Genomic DNA, 16179 nt, shown 5'->3' with positions numbered 1-16179 from the left:
ATAACAGGAAGCCTAATTAGCAAAATTTGTTGATCAATCTACCAGCATTAAACTTAAAATCTAAAGTACAGAGACATTAAGAGGAGAATATATAGGAAAATATAATTTCGAAACATTACAAAATTTACGATCATGTTATTATAATTGCACTTGGGTTATATCAGCATGTCTGAAAGGGAAATAAGAAAATAATGAGCAAAAGGAGAGGAAAGCCAAATACTCACTATAAAGGAAAGGAAAAACTAAGTGCTGTGAAGAAATATAGCAAGTAAATTTGCAGTACCAATACCAGTGGCTCTACTACCTTCACTGTCTTCCTATTTTTGTTTAGTTACTCCATCCAGATATTTTATATAACTAATGGAAGACCTCTTGTACAGAGAGGATTAATGAAAGCTATAAGTCATAATCCCTCCAGTTGAAACAATATACAAGAATATTAAATGAAGGGCCTCTGGGACCCTTCGGTTAATGTCCTTGGTGTGGTGCGGTGTGGTGTGGGAAGGCTATTATGTGTGGTGTGGGGAGGTTATTGTGTGGTGTGGAGGGGTTATGATGTGTGGTGTGGTGCGGGGAGGTTTTTATGTGTGGTATGGCATGGGGAGGTTATTTAGTGTGGTTTGATGAATTTATTCCTATCATATGACAATTTTACGTAAGTTTAGGGAAATGTTTCAAACTGAAGGTGCTACATAAACGGTCTTCATTTATCCCTCCACAGAGTCCCTTGCTAAACAAAACACAATCACCTGTAAGGAACAAAAATTAAATACAAATGTCTCATGCTGAAGAGGATACTACAACTAACCTAATCAGCCTTTCCATCAGTAAGGATTCCACCTGGCTGAGCGGCGACGAGAGGAATTATCTGGAGTGAAAACATTTTCCCTGTCACCTGGACTAAAAGGCTGCCTCTTATTCTCCTCTGGGGTAAAGACATGATTCCTTAAGGATCGGCGTGGCTGATGCTGTGGGGTGCTGCTGTAGTCATCTCTCTGTTTTTCTTGTGGCGTCTCCGGTGTCGCTTCTTCTTCGTTCCGGCGCTCTGGGCTACAATACGGTCTTGGACCACGGTACTGCCTCGGTCGGTAGCTACTGGACTGCTGCTCTTCATAGGCTTTGCTGGCCCATCTTGTCTGTGTTCGCTGTGGCCCAAATCCAGAACCTCGCTGTTGGTAGAAGTCGTGCTGGTATTGTGGCGCCACCCGTCCCTGGTACCGGGAGTCGTAGTAGCGTTGGCCTTCGTATGGAGAGTGCTGTTCGATGTGCCTTGGTTGCCGATTGTCTTGTGAGTACTGCCGTTGTGGGCGTGAGGTGCTGTAGGGGTTGCTGCTGCGCCTCCTGCTCTCCCGCCATCCTGCCCCGCCTTCGGGTGTTGCCGGGGAGTTACTCCAGCGCCTGACAGGCCCCGTGGACCAGGTGGGCGGGGAGATGGTGTATTCACCATCGTCGTAGCTCCTGCCGTGTGGAAATTTTTGTGAAAAAAAAAAAAAAATACATAAAATGAATAAATAAATAAAGGACAGGTGTTTTGTTTAGCCTCACTCTTAACCCTTCAATTATAGTGACCTTTTTTTTTTTTAATAAAGCTGTCACCATTTCATTTAGCAATTCTATTCAACCATAAAAATGAAAGAGTTAGCAGAGCCCATATCTAAATTTCATTTTTAGCAGAGCCCATATCTAAACTCTAGTTTAAAAGCCACTTCCATGCTGAATTAAATTATCTGGCAGAAGCAGGAAAATAAATGACAGGACTGAAGAGGTTAAAAATCAACACTATATAGTACTTCAGAGCACGAGTTCATTAATGGTGATTCACAAATCACTGGTGGGTGGCAAAGAAGGCTTAGAGGGGCTGCAGCATGACTCTGAAATAGTTATTAAAAGTCCTCTCATTCAGCATCTTTGGGATCAAGCAGGTGCTGAAAAAGCAGAAACTGCCATATGACCTGGAAAACCTGCCAAAAGTTTCTAGCAATCATTGTCGGTCACCCCAATGCAATCAGTGTCTAGCAAGTACTATTGGTCAATCCTAAGCACTAAATATCTAATAAGCAACTTAAATTTAATGTATTTAATGATACAACAAATATGAATTTACTCTTACCTACGTGTATTCACATAAAGTTCCCAAACTTTTGAAAGGTCCCGCTCACAGAGCCAGACACTCACGAGTCATGATGGCCGATGGCGCATGCGGTGTTGGCAAGCAGAAATCTTCAAAAGCACTAAGCTCAACTTTAAAATATGCTAAGCTACAGGTGAACCGTTCAAATTTTCATGGTAAATTGGACTTTAAAATGTGCTAGATATAGAAGAAAATCTAATATTTATTGGCGCTCAATTATGAAAAGCGCTAGATCTAGTACCAACAGCACCACATTAGCAACAACGGGCACACGGGTACCAGCGATGAGCTGGTGACCCTGTCATGGTTGCCGATTGACTCAGCATATGTGCTGGAAGAGCAGATAACTTTCGTAATGGGACTACTGTATTTATTAAAACTGCCAAAAGACCGGAAATACCCATGAGACCAGATGCTGAATGAGAGATCTTTTACTGTACATTATGTGAAGATTTGGGGAATATGCTCACAAATTTTCACTACAGCATAAAGCATCCATACTCTATGGTACTCAAGTCATTAATGATACACACACAAAAAAAATGCTGTGCCAACCACGATCAGTGGAATGCTTTTTTAACGACGGTGCTTTGTACAGGAGAGAAAACCAAGTATCTTACTACTTCCACCTTCCATAGTAAACAGGAAGACCTTAACAGAAGTGTTGCCAAGGCTCTCATATCTGTGCAGAGATGCATTCAAACAATATATTTCCCTCACATTCCACCCCTTATAGTATTACAGCATCAAGCAACAGTAAGTCATGTAATCCGAATTGCAGGGGACCGAAGGTCTTTTGGACTAGTGGTTTTTATGAACTAATGGGAGGGACCTTTGAGAACATGAAAATTATGTCCATGATCATTAAATAAACACTTAAAATGATATGGGTTATTGTTCTGTTCACAAAAAATGCATAGAACTGTAGGTGAAGAGTTGTAGGCAGGTACATCTAGGTTCAAGGGCAAGTCCAAGCCAGATAAAGCCCTGAAAAATGAGAAAAGACCCCACAAAAATTCGAAAAATTTTGCCCTGAAAAATTCGGAGTATTGGGATAGTTGGATTATTGGTCGTCGGACTGGAGGACTTTTACTGTACCAGTAACTAGAATACTGGGTTATGGAGAATTTAACATGCTACAAAGTGTGTTGCACTCTGAGAAGTACTGAACTCTTGTCCTAGAGAATCTGCTTCCAAAATAACAGCAAATGCTAACTGTGATTATTATGTGCACTAAATATTCTTTAAGTCCCAGTAAATGTCATAAAATGTTCTCTGCATTCACAAGACAATGACAAAATTATACTATGCAGAGATGGATTTGTTCACAGTAAAACTATGCAATCAAAACTACAATAATACAGCATTTTTCAAGGCCCATGCAGCATTAAAAAAATATCAAAAAATCACTACATTTTAAATCTAATAAACAATCAGGCCAGATTCCATTTACAATATCGTAAATCAAACCGTCATTTAGGCCACCGTAAATCAGGTTATCAATCACAGTACTGTAAATCATGCCATCATCTGAGCTAGTGTAAAAAAAAAATTATATATAAAAATAACCACCATTTAATGTGGAAAAAAAATATATGAAGCTCACAGCAAAGAATGTTAAAACCATCACCAACTAATGGAAGAATCAGACGCAGGAATATTCAGGAAAACAAAAAAAAGTCACCATCACCAACATAAGAATCAGGAGGAATATTCAACTAAAATAATAAAGCACAATCAACACCACCACAAACATTAAACATCGGAAGCAGAACCCCCCCCCCCAGAATTCAAAAATATATATATCACTACCACCTACAAAAGAATCAAAAGCAGGAATATTAAACTAAAATAAAAACAGGACCACCTACTTGCATTTACTGTATCAATTTTACCGTAACTTGGCCCTAATTATCGTCCTTTTGCAGCTTATTTACGTACTTTAATGGGGGAAAAAGATGCTACCATGGCTCTACATCCTTTCCATAGCATTTCTTCATGACTAGCACCATATTTTAATCTCATTACAACTCGGTATTCAATGTGGAGAGATGGATATTTTAGGTCAAGTTAGAGTAAAACGAGTGCAGTAATCTCGCCCACCAACTATACTTCATCCATCGTAACTTGGCAGAGATTTTTGTTATTTTGCAGCTTATTTCCCATATTCAGTAGCAAGATAAAGCAATGCTATGGCTCTACACCCTTTCCATAGCACTTTTCAAGACTGGCACCAACTAGAAGAAAACAAATTACAACAAATGTACAATACTTCCTTTCCGCAAGACTATGACAAGTTTTCTCGTTACAGATCAGCAATCAAGGAAAAGGAAGAGATGGTAATTTCAGGTCAAGTTAGAGTAAATGGAGTATACAAGTTATGGTGCAGTTACACATATCTCAATCTTTACATTTACAAATGTAACATTCATTTAATTTTTCTCATTGCCCAAGGGCAATTCCTGTGAGACCCATGAAAGAGCTTATTACACACGCAGGAACAGCCACCTCAAAGGGAGACTCTCAATGACATGAAAAATCATAGCCCAATCACTAATCCATACGTCAAGGCTAGCAATCATAAAAGAGAATGTCAGGTGATGTTACTGGGTGGTACGGCAGGCCTTCAGCCTTATTCTACCCCTGAAGCTATTGAATGACCCCTCAATTGTACAAAGAGGAGGAGCTGGCAACTGTGTGTGTCCATTTATGTTCTGGGAATTAAATAAGGATAGCAAGTGCATTTGCAACTTGCAAATACACACCTTAGAATCCATATTAAGTTTGTACAGGTCTCGCATAATGTCAAACATGTATTATTTCCGAACAAAACTCTTCATCTCTTTTAACTTGATATTTAGTTGTTCCTAGGTGCATTAAATCCAATATACATAACCAGGCAGCAGAGTCAGTTATAAAAACATCCTCTAATTTGGCAGCAGAGCCAGTTATAAAAACGTCCTCTAACCTGGCAGCAGAGCCAGTTATAAAAATGTCCTTTATCTTTCAACCTTCAAAAAATGTGGATGGTGGACTGCAAAGGTCAATTTCAGCCTTCAATCCACAGGGCCATCCCTAGATGACCCTCGTACAATATGATGCAAAATTTCCCCACAGCAGTGACAGATGTATCCAGAATATGCAGTTTCAGCACAAAAGGAGTCCTCACAGGAAGAAAAAAGAAGCCATTCTATTGCAGAGGTTCCCATCCATATTTATTCTGCATACCACCAGCTATTTCCGCAGATAGCTGCATATGGTTCCGTGACTATATCCACAGTTACTGTTATATAAACAAGTCTGAACATGGAATGATGAAATTAAATTTAACTAGTATCAAAAATATTATGTAAGGTCTAGAACATGCTTTTACTTTTCATCAGGAAGGAAATTGGCCTGGTAAAAAAAAAAATCATAATAGAATGTAAATAATAAAGAGTTCAAGCTGTTTGTATGTAACTGTACAAGTCTATGCATGTATACTGTATCTAGATAATAATGTTGCAATGAGTTATAATTCTTGGCACAGTTGTACAACAACATAGATCACTAATTTTTCTCCATCACTGTGCCAGGGATAACAGCCCCATATTACAGAACTGTGTACTCCTGACAAAACCCACATAAACCAATAGTGGTATGTGTACAGTAAACTGGCAACCTCTGCTCTAAAGGTATTTTTGGAATGTGTAACCACACCATTGGTTTAACATTATCAACCAAAAGCAGTAGCTAAAACCAATGCCACAAAAACACTCTGCCAACCGAGATGCCAAAAATACCAAAAGCTCCTGAATTGTAGACGCCTTTGAAGGAACTGGCTTGCCCTGCCTTGCCACCTGCACCCAGGGGCACAGGACCTGTGGGGAGGGCCCTAGGACGGTACTGAGCCCCGCTGGGTCTTCCCGATCTCCTTTGCCACACAAAGGCACAAAAATATTTTACAAGTGAAATTTCTCTTAACCTAAAGTTAAATAATATAAAAATAGAAGTCATATATGATTTGGCAGTGATAAAGTTTTACCAATAAATGATGACATCAAAATACACTTAGGTGGCAGAGACATATTGCTAACGACTATATATTAAGCAGGATGCTTCCCTCCACCTGCCACAGAAAGTTATGTATATTTAGTATATTTAACCTCTGGCAAGCATCTACATCCAGTAAATATCATCAAACAAATAAAAGGCACTTCATTATTCCATGTGTAAAAAAATATACCATTAAACACCTACAATAAATTATATGAAAACAAAAAACATCCACACAGCATAACTATTAAATAAGGCAGTGGAGAGTCACTCAATCTGATAATTATTTCTATCGATAAATCTTACAACACTTTCTGGCAAAGAAGTAAGGCATGTGTATTGCTTTGTTTATCTGATTCTCAACAGATAACATTTGTCCAGAAATCGCAACATAAAGCCCACTGCACATCCATACTTTCAACTTCTTACTCACATAATGTATTCACACATCTGAATGGCCGCTGATAGTTATGGAAGGTATAAATCAATACGAAAAAAGGTTTTACTGTTCTGACAAATGGAAATTCGTCAGTTGAAATACAATTAATGAAGCCTGATATGAGAGGACATAAAATCATGAACAAGGCAAAATTTATTCAAGTCTGAAACATGCATTTTGTATACATATCAAACTAAAGCATCAGTGTACTGTATATTCTTTGCAAAATAATCCAACACCAAAGATGAATAATTACTGTTGTGCATAATGCCTACTGGTCCTACTCAACATTAACAGGTAGGCTTTCATAAGAACGCATTATATTGTTTACAAGTGACATTTTTCTATCTAATCCACAGAAAGCATTAATTTTATCATCTGCATATTCACATGGAAAACGATTAATGTTAATGGGATATTATACACCACTGATCACAACATAAATTGAAAGCAGAAAACTTAAAAAAACAAAACAAAAAATGACAGCCTACATAAGCAGAAAAATTGATGAATATCCACTGCCTTTCAAAAAATTCAACCATGCATTAATACTTACCTGCAAAATATTAAACAGCATTTAGCAACTTACACAGACTCATTGGTGCTGGTCCTGCCCCTAGTGTATGATGGGGTGGTGGGTTTCTTGTCTTCGGAGGCATTGGGGTCAATTGCCACTACCTCGTCGATCCAGGGCGCCTCTCGCAGGTCCTTCAGGTACTCCTCACGCTCCTGTGCATGGCCTCGGGCACTGTTGAAATCTGGGGAAACAGCAAGATGGGTGTGGTGAAGGAAAGAGGAAGAGAGGAGTGGAAGGAGAATTATTGCAGTATTGTAGAAGTAGTTGCAACCTGAGGCTCCTCTGGATGTGAATACAGTGGACTCCAAGCTAAAGTTACTCATATCCCAGACTCCGCCATCCTCCTTCAGGAAACGAGGACGGAGGTGAGGGATGTTTTCATAACCGAGCAGAGGATTTGCTTGGTTATTATCTGTGCCACCACGTGAAGACTTCCCTCTGCAGTACCAATCACCCACTATTATCCAGTACAGTATTTCCACCTTCCCTCCATCTGCAAGACACGAATACCGTACCTGCTATGGCCTGGTCGGGTGGGATGCCCAGCTGGTGGATCATATACCTGTGGAGAAGGATACAACAATCACTTACAGTACACTACACATTCGTCCATAAATGGCACTACACCTAAAAACTCACCTGGCAGTGTTTATATGTGGCAGGGACAACTCAATCTCATGGTCTGGGTGTGGGTGTGGCAGTGGGAGTTGGAAATGAATAAGTGATGCAGGGTAGGCACTGACCCATCCCCGCAACACAAGAAATCAGATGGCAGTGTGGAAGAGGGGTAGTATACATGGACCACCCTTGTCACATTAGTTCTGACGAATATCCCTAACCCCTCATCAGCTCAGCTGATGGCCAAGCAAATTCAAATAGGACTGATTTGAAGAGTACCAAGGCAGTCTCATTCAAGCCTCACAACTCTGGTTCACTGAACTGGGGGGTTCAGCTTTGTGCCAGAGGGTGCAGGGCACTGAACCCCAAGGCTACCAGTACAGCCACTGGCCACATCTGGTGAGTTATGTGTCCATGAGATTTACACTAGAGCATGATGCTAGTCATGAAGTAGTGCTATGGAATGAAAGTAGAATCACACTACTGCTATATTCTACCGCTGAGCAATGTGACATAAGCTGCTAATGGAAATAATTCTGGACAAAGTACTATGAGTATAGTACTTGGCCTGTGTCTGTCCACTGCTTTGCTAGTACTTCTCACAAGTGGCTAATACTGGTGGGCAAGTGTATAATGAGAATATCAAGTGTACCTGCAGAGGGGAAGAGAGTGAGTTACAGTACGATAAACAAACACCTTAAAAACACACACACACTCATACTGAAGGAGTTAGGATCTTCCCAGATCTCAACAAAACACACCGACATGTCATAAAAATACCGTTGCTAATATAATCAACGCCGGTAATAAATGAGACAGCCTTAGCGTGTTTCAATAAGGTGTTAGCGGCCAGGTGGTGACGCTGGATGTGTCTGAACCATCGGTTGGGAGTACGTGAGAGGATTGGCACTAGATACCTTCTTGTGGTGGCATCGATATAACTGATTGGCTACACTGCCTGGTTATACAAACGTCCCTCAATTCCCGAAAGGAAGATGGTGGACTGCAGGAGGAGGACATCAGCCTGCAGTCCACTGGGTTCACGTTGAGATGAGCCTCCTCCTCCCTCTCCAACTACAACTACTACTATTACACGAGTGGGTTGTTGCTTCAGAGAAATGACTTCAATCTATGCCTAAAACAAACCGAATTCAAATATATTCTAATCGCCTTCCCATTATCAGTTTTTATTCATCTAAATTCTTTCCAAATTCTCCCATTCCTAACATTCCCCAAACTCAGTACAACTTCCTCCTTCTATATTCCCTTCTTCCTCGCCTACTCCAGCTGAGAGAGAGAGAGAGAGATGGGGGGGGGGAAACGAACACAGATTACACGGTCTTGTTACACTACTTATTTTCTGATGGGCAATTAAGGTGAAGTGATTAGCTTCCCCCCTCCCTGCCATCCCCTTACCCCTCTCCTCGCCCCCTACCCACTTAATCCTCTCCCCTCCCTCCTGTCCCTTTCTCCTTTCCTCTCTCTAACCTACTATCTGTACCTTTTGCTTTTATTTCTCTTCCCTTCTTCCCTCCTCCTCCTCTCTCTCTCTCCTATCCCGTATCCTTCCCTCTCTCTTACCTTCTCCTTTTTTCTCATACTTCTCTTCCCTTCTTCCCCCCTCCTCTCTCTCCCTCTCTCTCTCTCCTGTTCCCTTTTACCTATTTACATTCTCTCTCTCTCTCTCTCTCTCTCTCTCTCTCTCTCTCTCTCTCTCTCTCTCAGAACCAGACCACGCATTCGCCATTACCGATCATAACATTCGATCTTCCCTCCTGGCTAATTATGGACTTCTGCTTAGAGGAGAGTGGGTCTGTTTAAATTGATAGTGTGTGTGTGTGTGTGTGTGTGTGTGTGTGTGTGTGTGTGAGAGAGAGAGAGAGAGAGAGAGAGAGAGAGAGAGAGTCCCTTGTACGAGTATGTTTCAGTAGTATCTTTTTTAAATGTGTATAAATTACGTACGTGTGTGTGTGTGTGTGTGTGTGTGTGTGTGTGTGTGTGTGTGTGTGAGAGAGAGAGAGAGAGAGAGAGAGAATCCCTTGTATGTTTCAGTAGTATCTTTTTTAAATGTGTATAAATTACGTACGTGTGTGTGTGTGTGTGTGTGTGTGTGTGTGTGTGTGTGTGTGTGATTCCTCGAGTTTCAGTATTAATGTATCTTTTAAGTGTGTGTGTGTGTGTGTGTGTGTGTGTGTGTGTGTGTGTGTGTGTGTAATTCCTCGGGTTTCAGTATTAATGTATCTTTTTTAGGTGTGTGTGTGTGTGTGTGTGTGTGTGTGTGTGTGTGTGTGTGTGTGTGTGCAACCGTACGTTTGTGTATGCTTTTTTTTACGTAGGACCCCCTCAGGGCTGATTATTAGAGGGGAGGTGGGCACGCAAGAGGCAAGAGCAAAAAATCATATACCTAGAGAGGTAGTGGACTTTGATATCTCTCTCAGGGTGGCCTTCCTTTGAACACCTTGCAGGTAATAATAATAATAATAATAATAATAATAATAATAATAATAATGAGTAATAAATAATAATAATAATAATAATAATAAAATCCTTCAGCGTGACGTATTGGAGAAACATTTCTATCTACCAACCTATCTATCTATTGCCCGACGCCTAAATCCCGTAAGGAGTGGCTATAAACAAATCGCCTCCATGTCGCCCTGTCCTCTGACATTTGGCTGCCCTCCCTCCAACTCACACTACTCGTCTCTCATCCTTGGTCTTCCCCTCCTCCTGTCCCCCTCCACCTCACTCTTATACGGTCTTCTACGCACTCTTTCATTCTCCATCCAAGAATATAGTACAAATAAAACAAATTATAGTCGTGAAGGACTTAACTAATGGAAAAATAGTAGTGGTGGTGGCGGTGGTGGCGGTAGTAGTAGTAGTAGTGGTGGTGGTGGTGGTGGTAGTCAACATTTCTACCAGAGAGGATGGTGGTGGTGGTGTTGGGAGAGGTTGAAAATGGCAACATCGTGCAACAGTACGGGACAGGCTACAATCTTCTGCAACTTTACCCTGCACCCACTTTCTCTTCTCCACCAACACAGCTAAACAGTCGCCTCCACTTTCATCTCTCTCTCTCTCTCTCTCTCTCACACACACACACACACACACACACACACACACACACACACACACACACACAAACAAACACACACACACACACACACACACCAGTCTCAGCACATAACAATTAACTGGCAATTCGTGTCAAAATGCCTTGTTCTGGGTGACCCTTTTTTCCCCATCTCGTCCTCACCTTCTTCCACTTCCTCCTCCTCCTCCTCCTCCTCTACTTCCACTTCCTCCTCGTCCTCCTCTTCCACTTCCTCCTCGTCCTCTACTTCCACTTCCTCCTCCTCCTCCTCTTCCACTTCCTCCTCCTCCTCTACTTCCACTTCCTCCTCGTCCTCCTCTTCCACTTCCTCCTCCTCCTCTACTTCCACTTCCTCCTCCTCCTCCTCTTCCACTTCCTCCTCGTCCTCTACTTCCACTTCCTCCTCCTCCTCCTCTTCCACTTCCTCCTCCTCCTCTACTTCCACTTCCTCCTCGTCCTCCTCTTCCACTTCCTCCTCCTCCTCTACTTCCACTTCCTCCTCCTCCTCCTCTTCCACTTCCTCCTCGTCCTCTACTTCCACTTCCTCCTCCTCCTCCTCTTCCACTTCCTCCTCGTCCTCTACTTCCACTTCCTCCTCTCACTGACCCCTCACCTCCTCATCCTTCTTGCTCCTCTTCTGTTCTTTCACTTCCTCTGGTTCACCTCGTCTTCTTGACTCTGTACTTTATCTACACCACTTTTCTTTCCTCCCCCTCTCCTTCCACCTCTTTTCTACCGTCTCTATTTCCCTCTGCTCCACTCTCTCTCTCTCTCTCTCTCTCTCTCTCTCTCTCACACACACACACACACACACACACACACACACGAACTTCCTTTCACACACTATCCAACTTCCCCACCCCTCTCTTCTCCACTTTTACCCTGCGTCTCCCTGCACTTCATCCCAACCCACACCAACATGACACCCTAATCAATTTATTAACCATCAGAGCATTTTATGGAACTCTTTGGCATCGATATGGGCGAATCAAACTACCTGGCTATACACACGTCCCCTAACTACTTCCCTATGCACGAAAGGCGGATGGTGGAATGCCTAAGAAGCGCAGTTTAAGCCTACAGTCCACGGGGTTCACGTTTCAGATAAGCCACAACATTACGGGATCTCGTAAGCAGGAAGGATTCATTTGGCCTTAATCTACCTCCCTCAAGTTCCAAATCTCCCGTAAGCTGAGTAAAACCGTCTTATGATGTATATAAGACGATTTTCAGACACTCTCACAGGGTACCGGTTACTCCTCAAACACAGGCTTGTATACTCCTGGTGTATGGAAGCTCCTTAACACCTCTTCCTTAGCGATTTATTTCCCAAGCAATTATTATCCCCTAGTTTGCTTATCATCATCACCACACCACCACCACCACCACTACTACCACTATTCATTAACACCACCACCACAATCATTCATCATCATCATCATCATCATCATCGCCACCACCACCACCATCTGTAATCATCACCATCATCATCATCCCGTCTCTTTTTCTCACCTGAAGGAATTACTGTAAAGAGACGTCAGCGTAATGAAGGGGTCAAACAGGTGCTCGTAATGAAGTGGTTGAGTACATTATCAATCCACATTCCACACCGTCATTGCAATACTGATTCCGATCTAATCTCCTTACGTCTCTCTCTCTCTCTCTCTCTCTCTCTCTCTCTCGCTTCTTCTTCTCTCTCCTCTCTCTCTCTTTCTCCCCTTCTCCCTCTACTCCTCCTCCCCTTCTTCTCCACACTCACTCTCTTTCCTTTACTCTCTTCCCCCCTCCCCTCCTCTTCCCTACTGTTCTCTTTTTCCCTTCTTCCCTTTCAACCTTTTCCCCTCTCTCCCTCTACTCTTCCCTTTTCCCGTTCTCCCCTTCCCTCTCTCTCTACCACGTCCCTCCTCTTCCCCTTCTCCTTTCTCTGATTTTTATATACAGCATTTCTCCTCTCTCTCCTTCTCTCTCTCTCTCTCTCTCAAAATGGCAACCCAGCGTGAGTTTGCGATACTAATTTCTCGTTATCGCGGCGCCAACGATAATTGCCATATTATAATACTTCTTATCAAGGACACGAAAACAGGCAAGGTATCAGCAGGTCTCTCTCTCTCTCTCTCTCTCTCTCTCTCTCTCTCTCTCTCTCTCTCTCACACACACACACACACACACACACACACACAGTCACAACATCCCTATGCAAATAAAAACAGTCGGTTAAGGAAGCTCACAAACACCTATTCCCAAGCGATTTATTTTCCTTATTACTCCTTACGTAGCTCTCCTATCTCATTTAAGTCACTCGAATTCCACCTCTGACTGGCATAAATAACATGCAAGATAATATCCAAATCCAAAATCCAAAAATAAATCGTTACAGAAGAGGTGTTAGGGAGCTTCTTTAACCAATGAAATACGGGTACAATACAATTCACGAAGAGTATTTCTTTTACCTATGTATCTCTTAAATTTCACAAAAATATATATAAATAGTAATAATGGTGACACGAAATATTGAAAAACATAAGCAATTAAGAAAATCACAGCCTAGCTTCTCTATATGACTCACTGATTCTGAAATTACAAAATAATAATTATCATCATCATCATCCGGACCTCCTTTCCCACCCAAGGGCAGGATAATAATAATAATAATAATAATAATAATAATAATAATAATAATGCCGTTGCTGCTCCAACTACTACTAGTACTACTAATTATATAATAATAATAATAATAATAATAATAATAATAAAAGGGAGCGTGCCTTCCATTTAACGATGTAATATACAGCCAAAGAACCAATAATATTACTTCTCAAATCAGTGAAACTAATAACAACAAATAAGTGAAATCAGTAACAATAAATAAAGAATGGAAAATCACACTATTAGCACCTGTACACCTGCAATTAACTCACACCTGTAATTAACTCACCTGCAGACCATGTACCCAGCGCGATTCAAGCCGTGAGTACAGTGAACCCCTATCAGCTTATCTGGAAAGTACAAAATCAAGCGTTAAGAAAGGGATACAGGTAATACACTGATACATACGGGTCTCTTTCATCCCCCCTTCCCCCTCCCCCTCTCCTAGTTCGTGTTCTCGCTTTCATTTTAAAAGCTCCAATATACTTCTCTGCGTCTACCTTGGTCACCTTATAGCAGCTCTCTTCACTGTTCGATCTCTGGCAGCCTCTCTATTCAGTTCCGTATCCCTGAGGTCTCAATCTATGACCTAGTTCCATGTCTTCCTTGGTCTGCCTCTCCTCAACTATCACACCTCCTCTCACCCTCCACACCCAGTTGTCATCCCCATCCTCTCCACATCTCCAAAACATCTCAGTCTATCCCTCCTCCTCATAAAACATCTCAGTCTATCCCTCCTCATCATAAAACATCTCAGTCTATCCCTCCTCATCATAAAACATCTCAGTCTATCCCTCCTCATCATAAAACATCTCAGTCTATCCCTCCATCTTAAAACATCTCAGTCTATCCCTCCTCATCATAAAACATCTCAGTCTACCCCTCCTCCTAGTAAAACATCTCAGTCTATCCCTCCTCCTAGTAAAACATCTCAGTCTATCCCTCCTCCTAGTAAAACATCTCAGTCTATCCCTCCTCATCATAAAACATCTCAGTCTATCCCTCCTCATCATAAAACATCTCAGTCTATCCCTTCTCATCATAAAACATGTCTATCCCTCCTCATCATAAAACATTTGTCTATCCCTCCTCCTAGTAAAACATCTGTCTATCCCTTATCATAAAACCAGTCTATCCCTCCTCATCAACATCTCAGTCTATCCCTCCTCCTAGTAAAACATCTCAGTCTATCCCTCATCATAAAACATCTCAGTCTATCCCTCCTCATCATAAAACATCACAGTCTATCCCTCCTCATCATAAAACATCTCAGTCTATCCCTCCATCACATTCAAGTCCCATCCTTCCTGCCAACTCTACATTCTCAATCCTAACCCCCATCCCAGGCCTGTCATCAGAGGGCGCACTACACATCCATCTAGTTATCATCATCTTTGTGCGAATATCCTTGTCATTTACTTCCTATTTCTCACCACCTTGAGAGAGAAAGAAAGAAAGAGAGAGAGAGAGAGAGAGAGAGAGAGAGAGAGACGATGGTTGTGGTGGGAACACGGGGGGGAGTAGAGGAGGAAAGGGTAGAAAAGGAGGGAGGAATAGAGAAAGGGGGATAGAGAGGAGGGAGAAAGGGGAGGAGGATAATGAGGAAGGGGGAAGGGGATAATGAGGAGGGGGGAAGGGGATAATGAGGAGGGGGAGGGGGATAATGAGGAGGGGGAGGGGGATGAAGAGGAGGGGGGGAGGGGGATGAAGAGGAGGGGGGGAGGGGGATGAAGAGGAGGGGGGAAGGGGGAGAGGAATAAAGGGGAGGGGGGTAAAGAGGAGAGGGGGAAGGGATAAAGAGGCGGGAACTATGTAAACCCAGGAGGAAAAACTGCGCAGTATTGGTTATCCCCCCTCCCTCTACCATATCTCCCCTCCCACCACTCTCCCCCACACACATTATCTCCCCTCCCACCACTCTCCCCCACACACATTATCTCCCCTCCCACCCCCTACCCTTCACCCACCCACCTTCCCCCATCCCCCACCCACTTTATCTCACTCACTCAATAATCTCTCACCCCTCCCCCTTCCCCTTCTCTTTCCATCCCCATTCACTTCATCCTTTTTCCTTTCTCTCCTTCTCATTCTCTCCTTTGTTTTCTCTTTCACTCTCTCCCTCTTTCTCTCCAGCATCTCTTCTCACTCACCTTCTCTCCCGACACACACACACACACACACACACATTTATATCAGTAGGGAGGAAGATGAAGAGGAATACAGAAAAAGAGAGGAGGGGGAGGAACATAGGAAGGAAGGAAGGAAAGAAAGAATGATGGAAAGAAGGAAGGACGGATGCAGGTAAAGAATGTACGGAGGGAGGAAGGAGGGAGACGAATGTTGACAGGAAGGAAGGAGGGAAGGAGAGGAATGGAATGTAAGAAGGAGGGAAGGAGGAATGGAATGTAGGAAGGAAGGAAGGAGAGAAAAAACTGGAGGAAAATAATGCAGGAGATATGGACTGGGGAGAGGAAAGGAGTGTTGGAGGAAAGAACTGAAGAGGACAGAGGTGTAGGGAGTGTGGAGATTTAGGCACCATGAAAATACTAACGCAACATGAAATCAATGAGCACGACACACACACACACACACACACACACACACACACACAAACTAGACAATACAAAGAATAAAAA

The 16179-nt window shown here is 42.4% G+C and overlaps 1 protein-coding gene across 1 annotated transcript in view; it reads right to left on the bottom strand.

Moving 5' to 3' along the window:
* Positions 1 to 610: 610 nt before the first annotated feature.
* LOC145418635 (uncharacterized) overlaps positions 611 to 16179 on the bottom strand; it is a 409304-nt gene continuing 393735 nt past the window's right edge. The window contains exons 6-9 of the mRNA XM_080286998.1: positions 13833 to 13893; positions 7698 to 7744; positions 7195 to 7363; positions 611 to 1458 (exon numbers count right to left, since the gene is read on the bottom strand). Coding sequence (XP_080143124.1) covers positions 825 to 1458; positions 7195 to 7363; positions 7698 to 7744; positions 13833 to 13893 — 911 coding nt within the window. The 3' untranslated portion in view covers positions 611 to 824. The remainder of the gene's footprint in view (positions 1459 to 7194; positions 7364 to 7697; positions 7745 to 13832; positions 13894 to 16179) is intronic.

Source organism: Coenobita brevimanus, chromosome 115 (assembly GCF_032717465.1).
Source record: "Coenobita brevimanus isolate Jiangsu-jjx chromosome 115, ASM3271746v2, whole genome shotgun sequence".
Lineage (NCBI taxonomy): Eukaryota > Metazoa > Arthropoda > Malacostraca > Decapoda > Coenobitidae > Coenobita > Coenobita brevimanus.
This window is presented reverse-complemented; position numbering and strand designations above follow the sequence as displayed.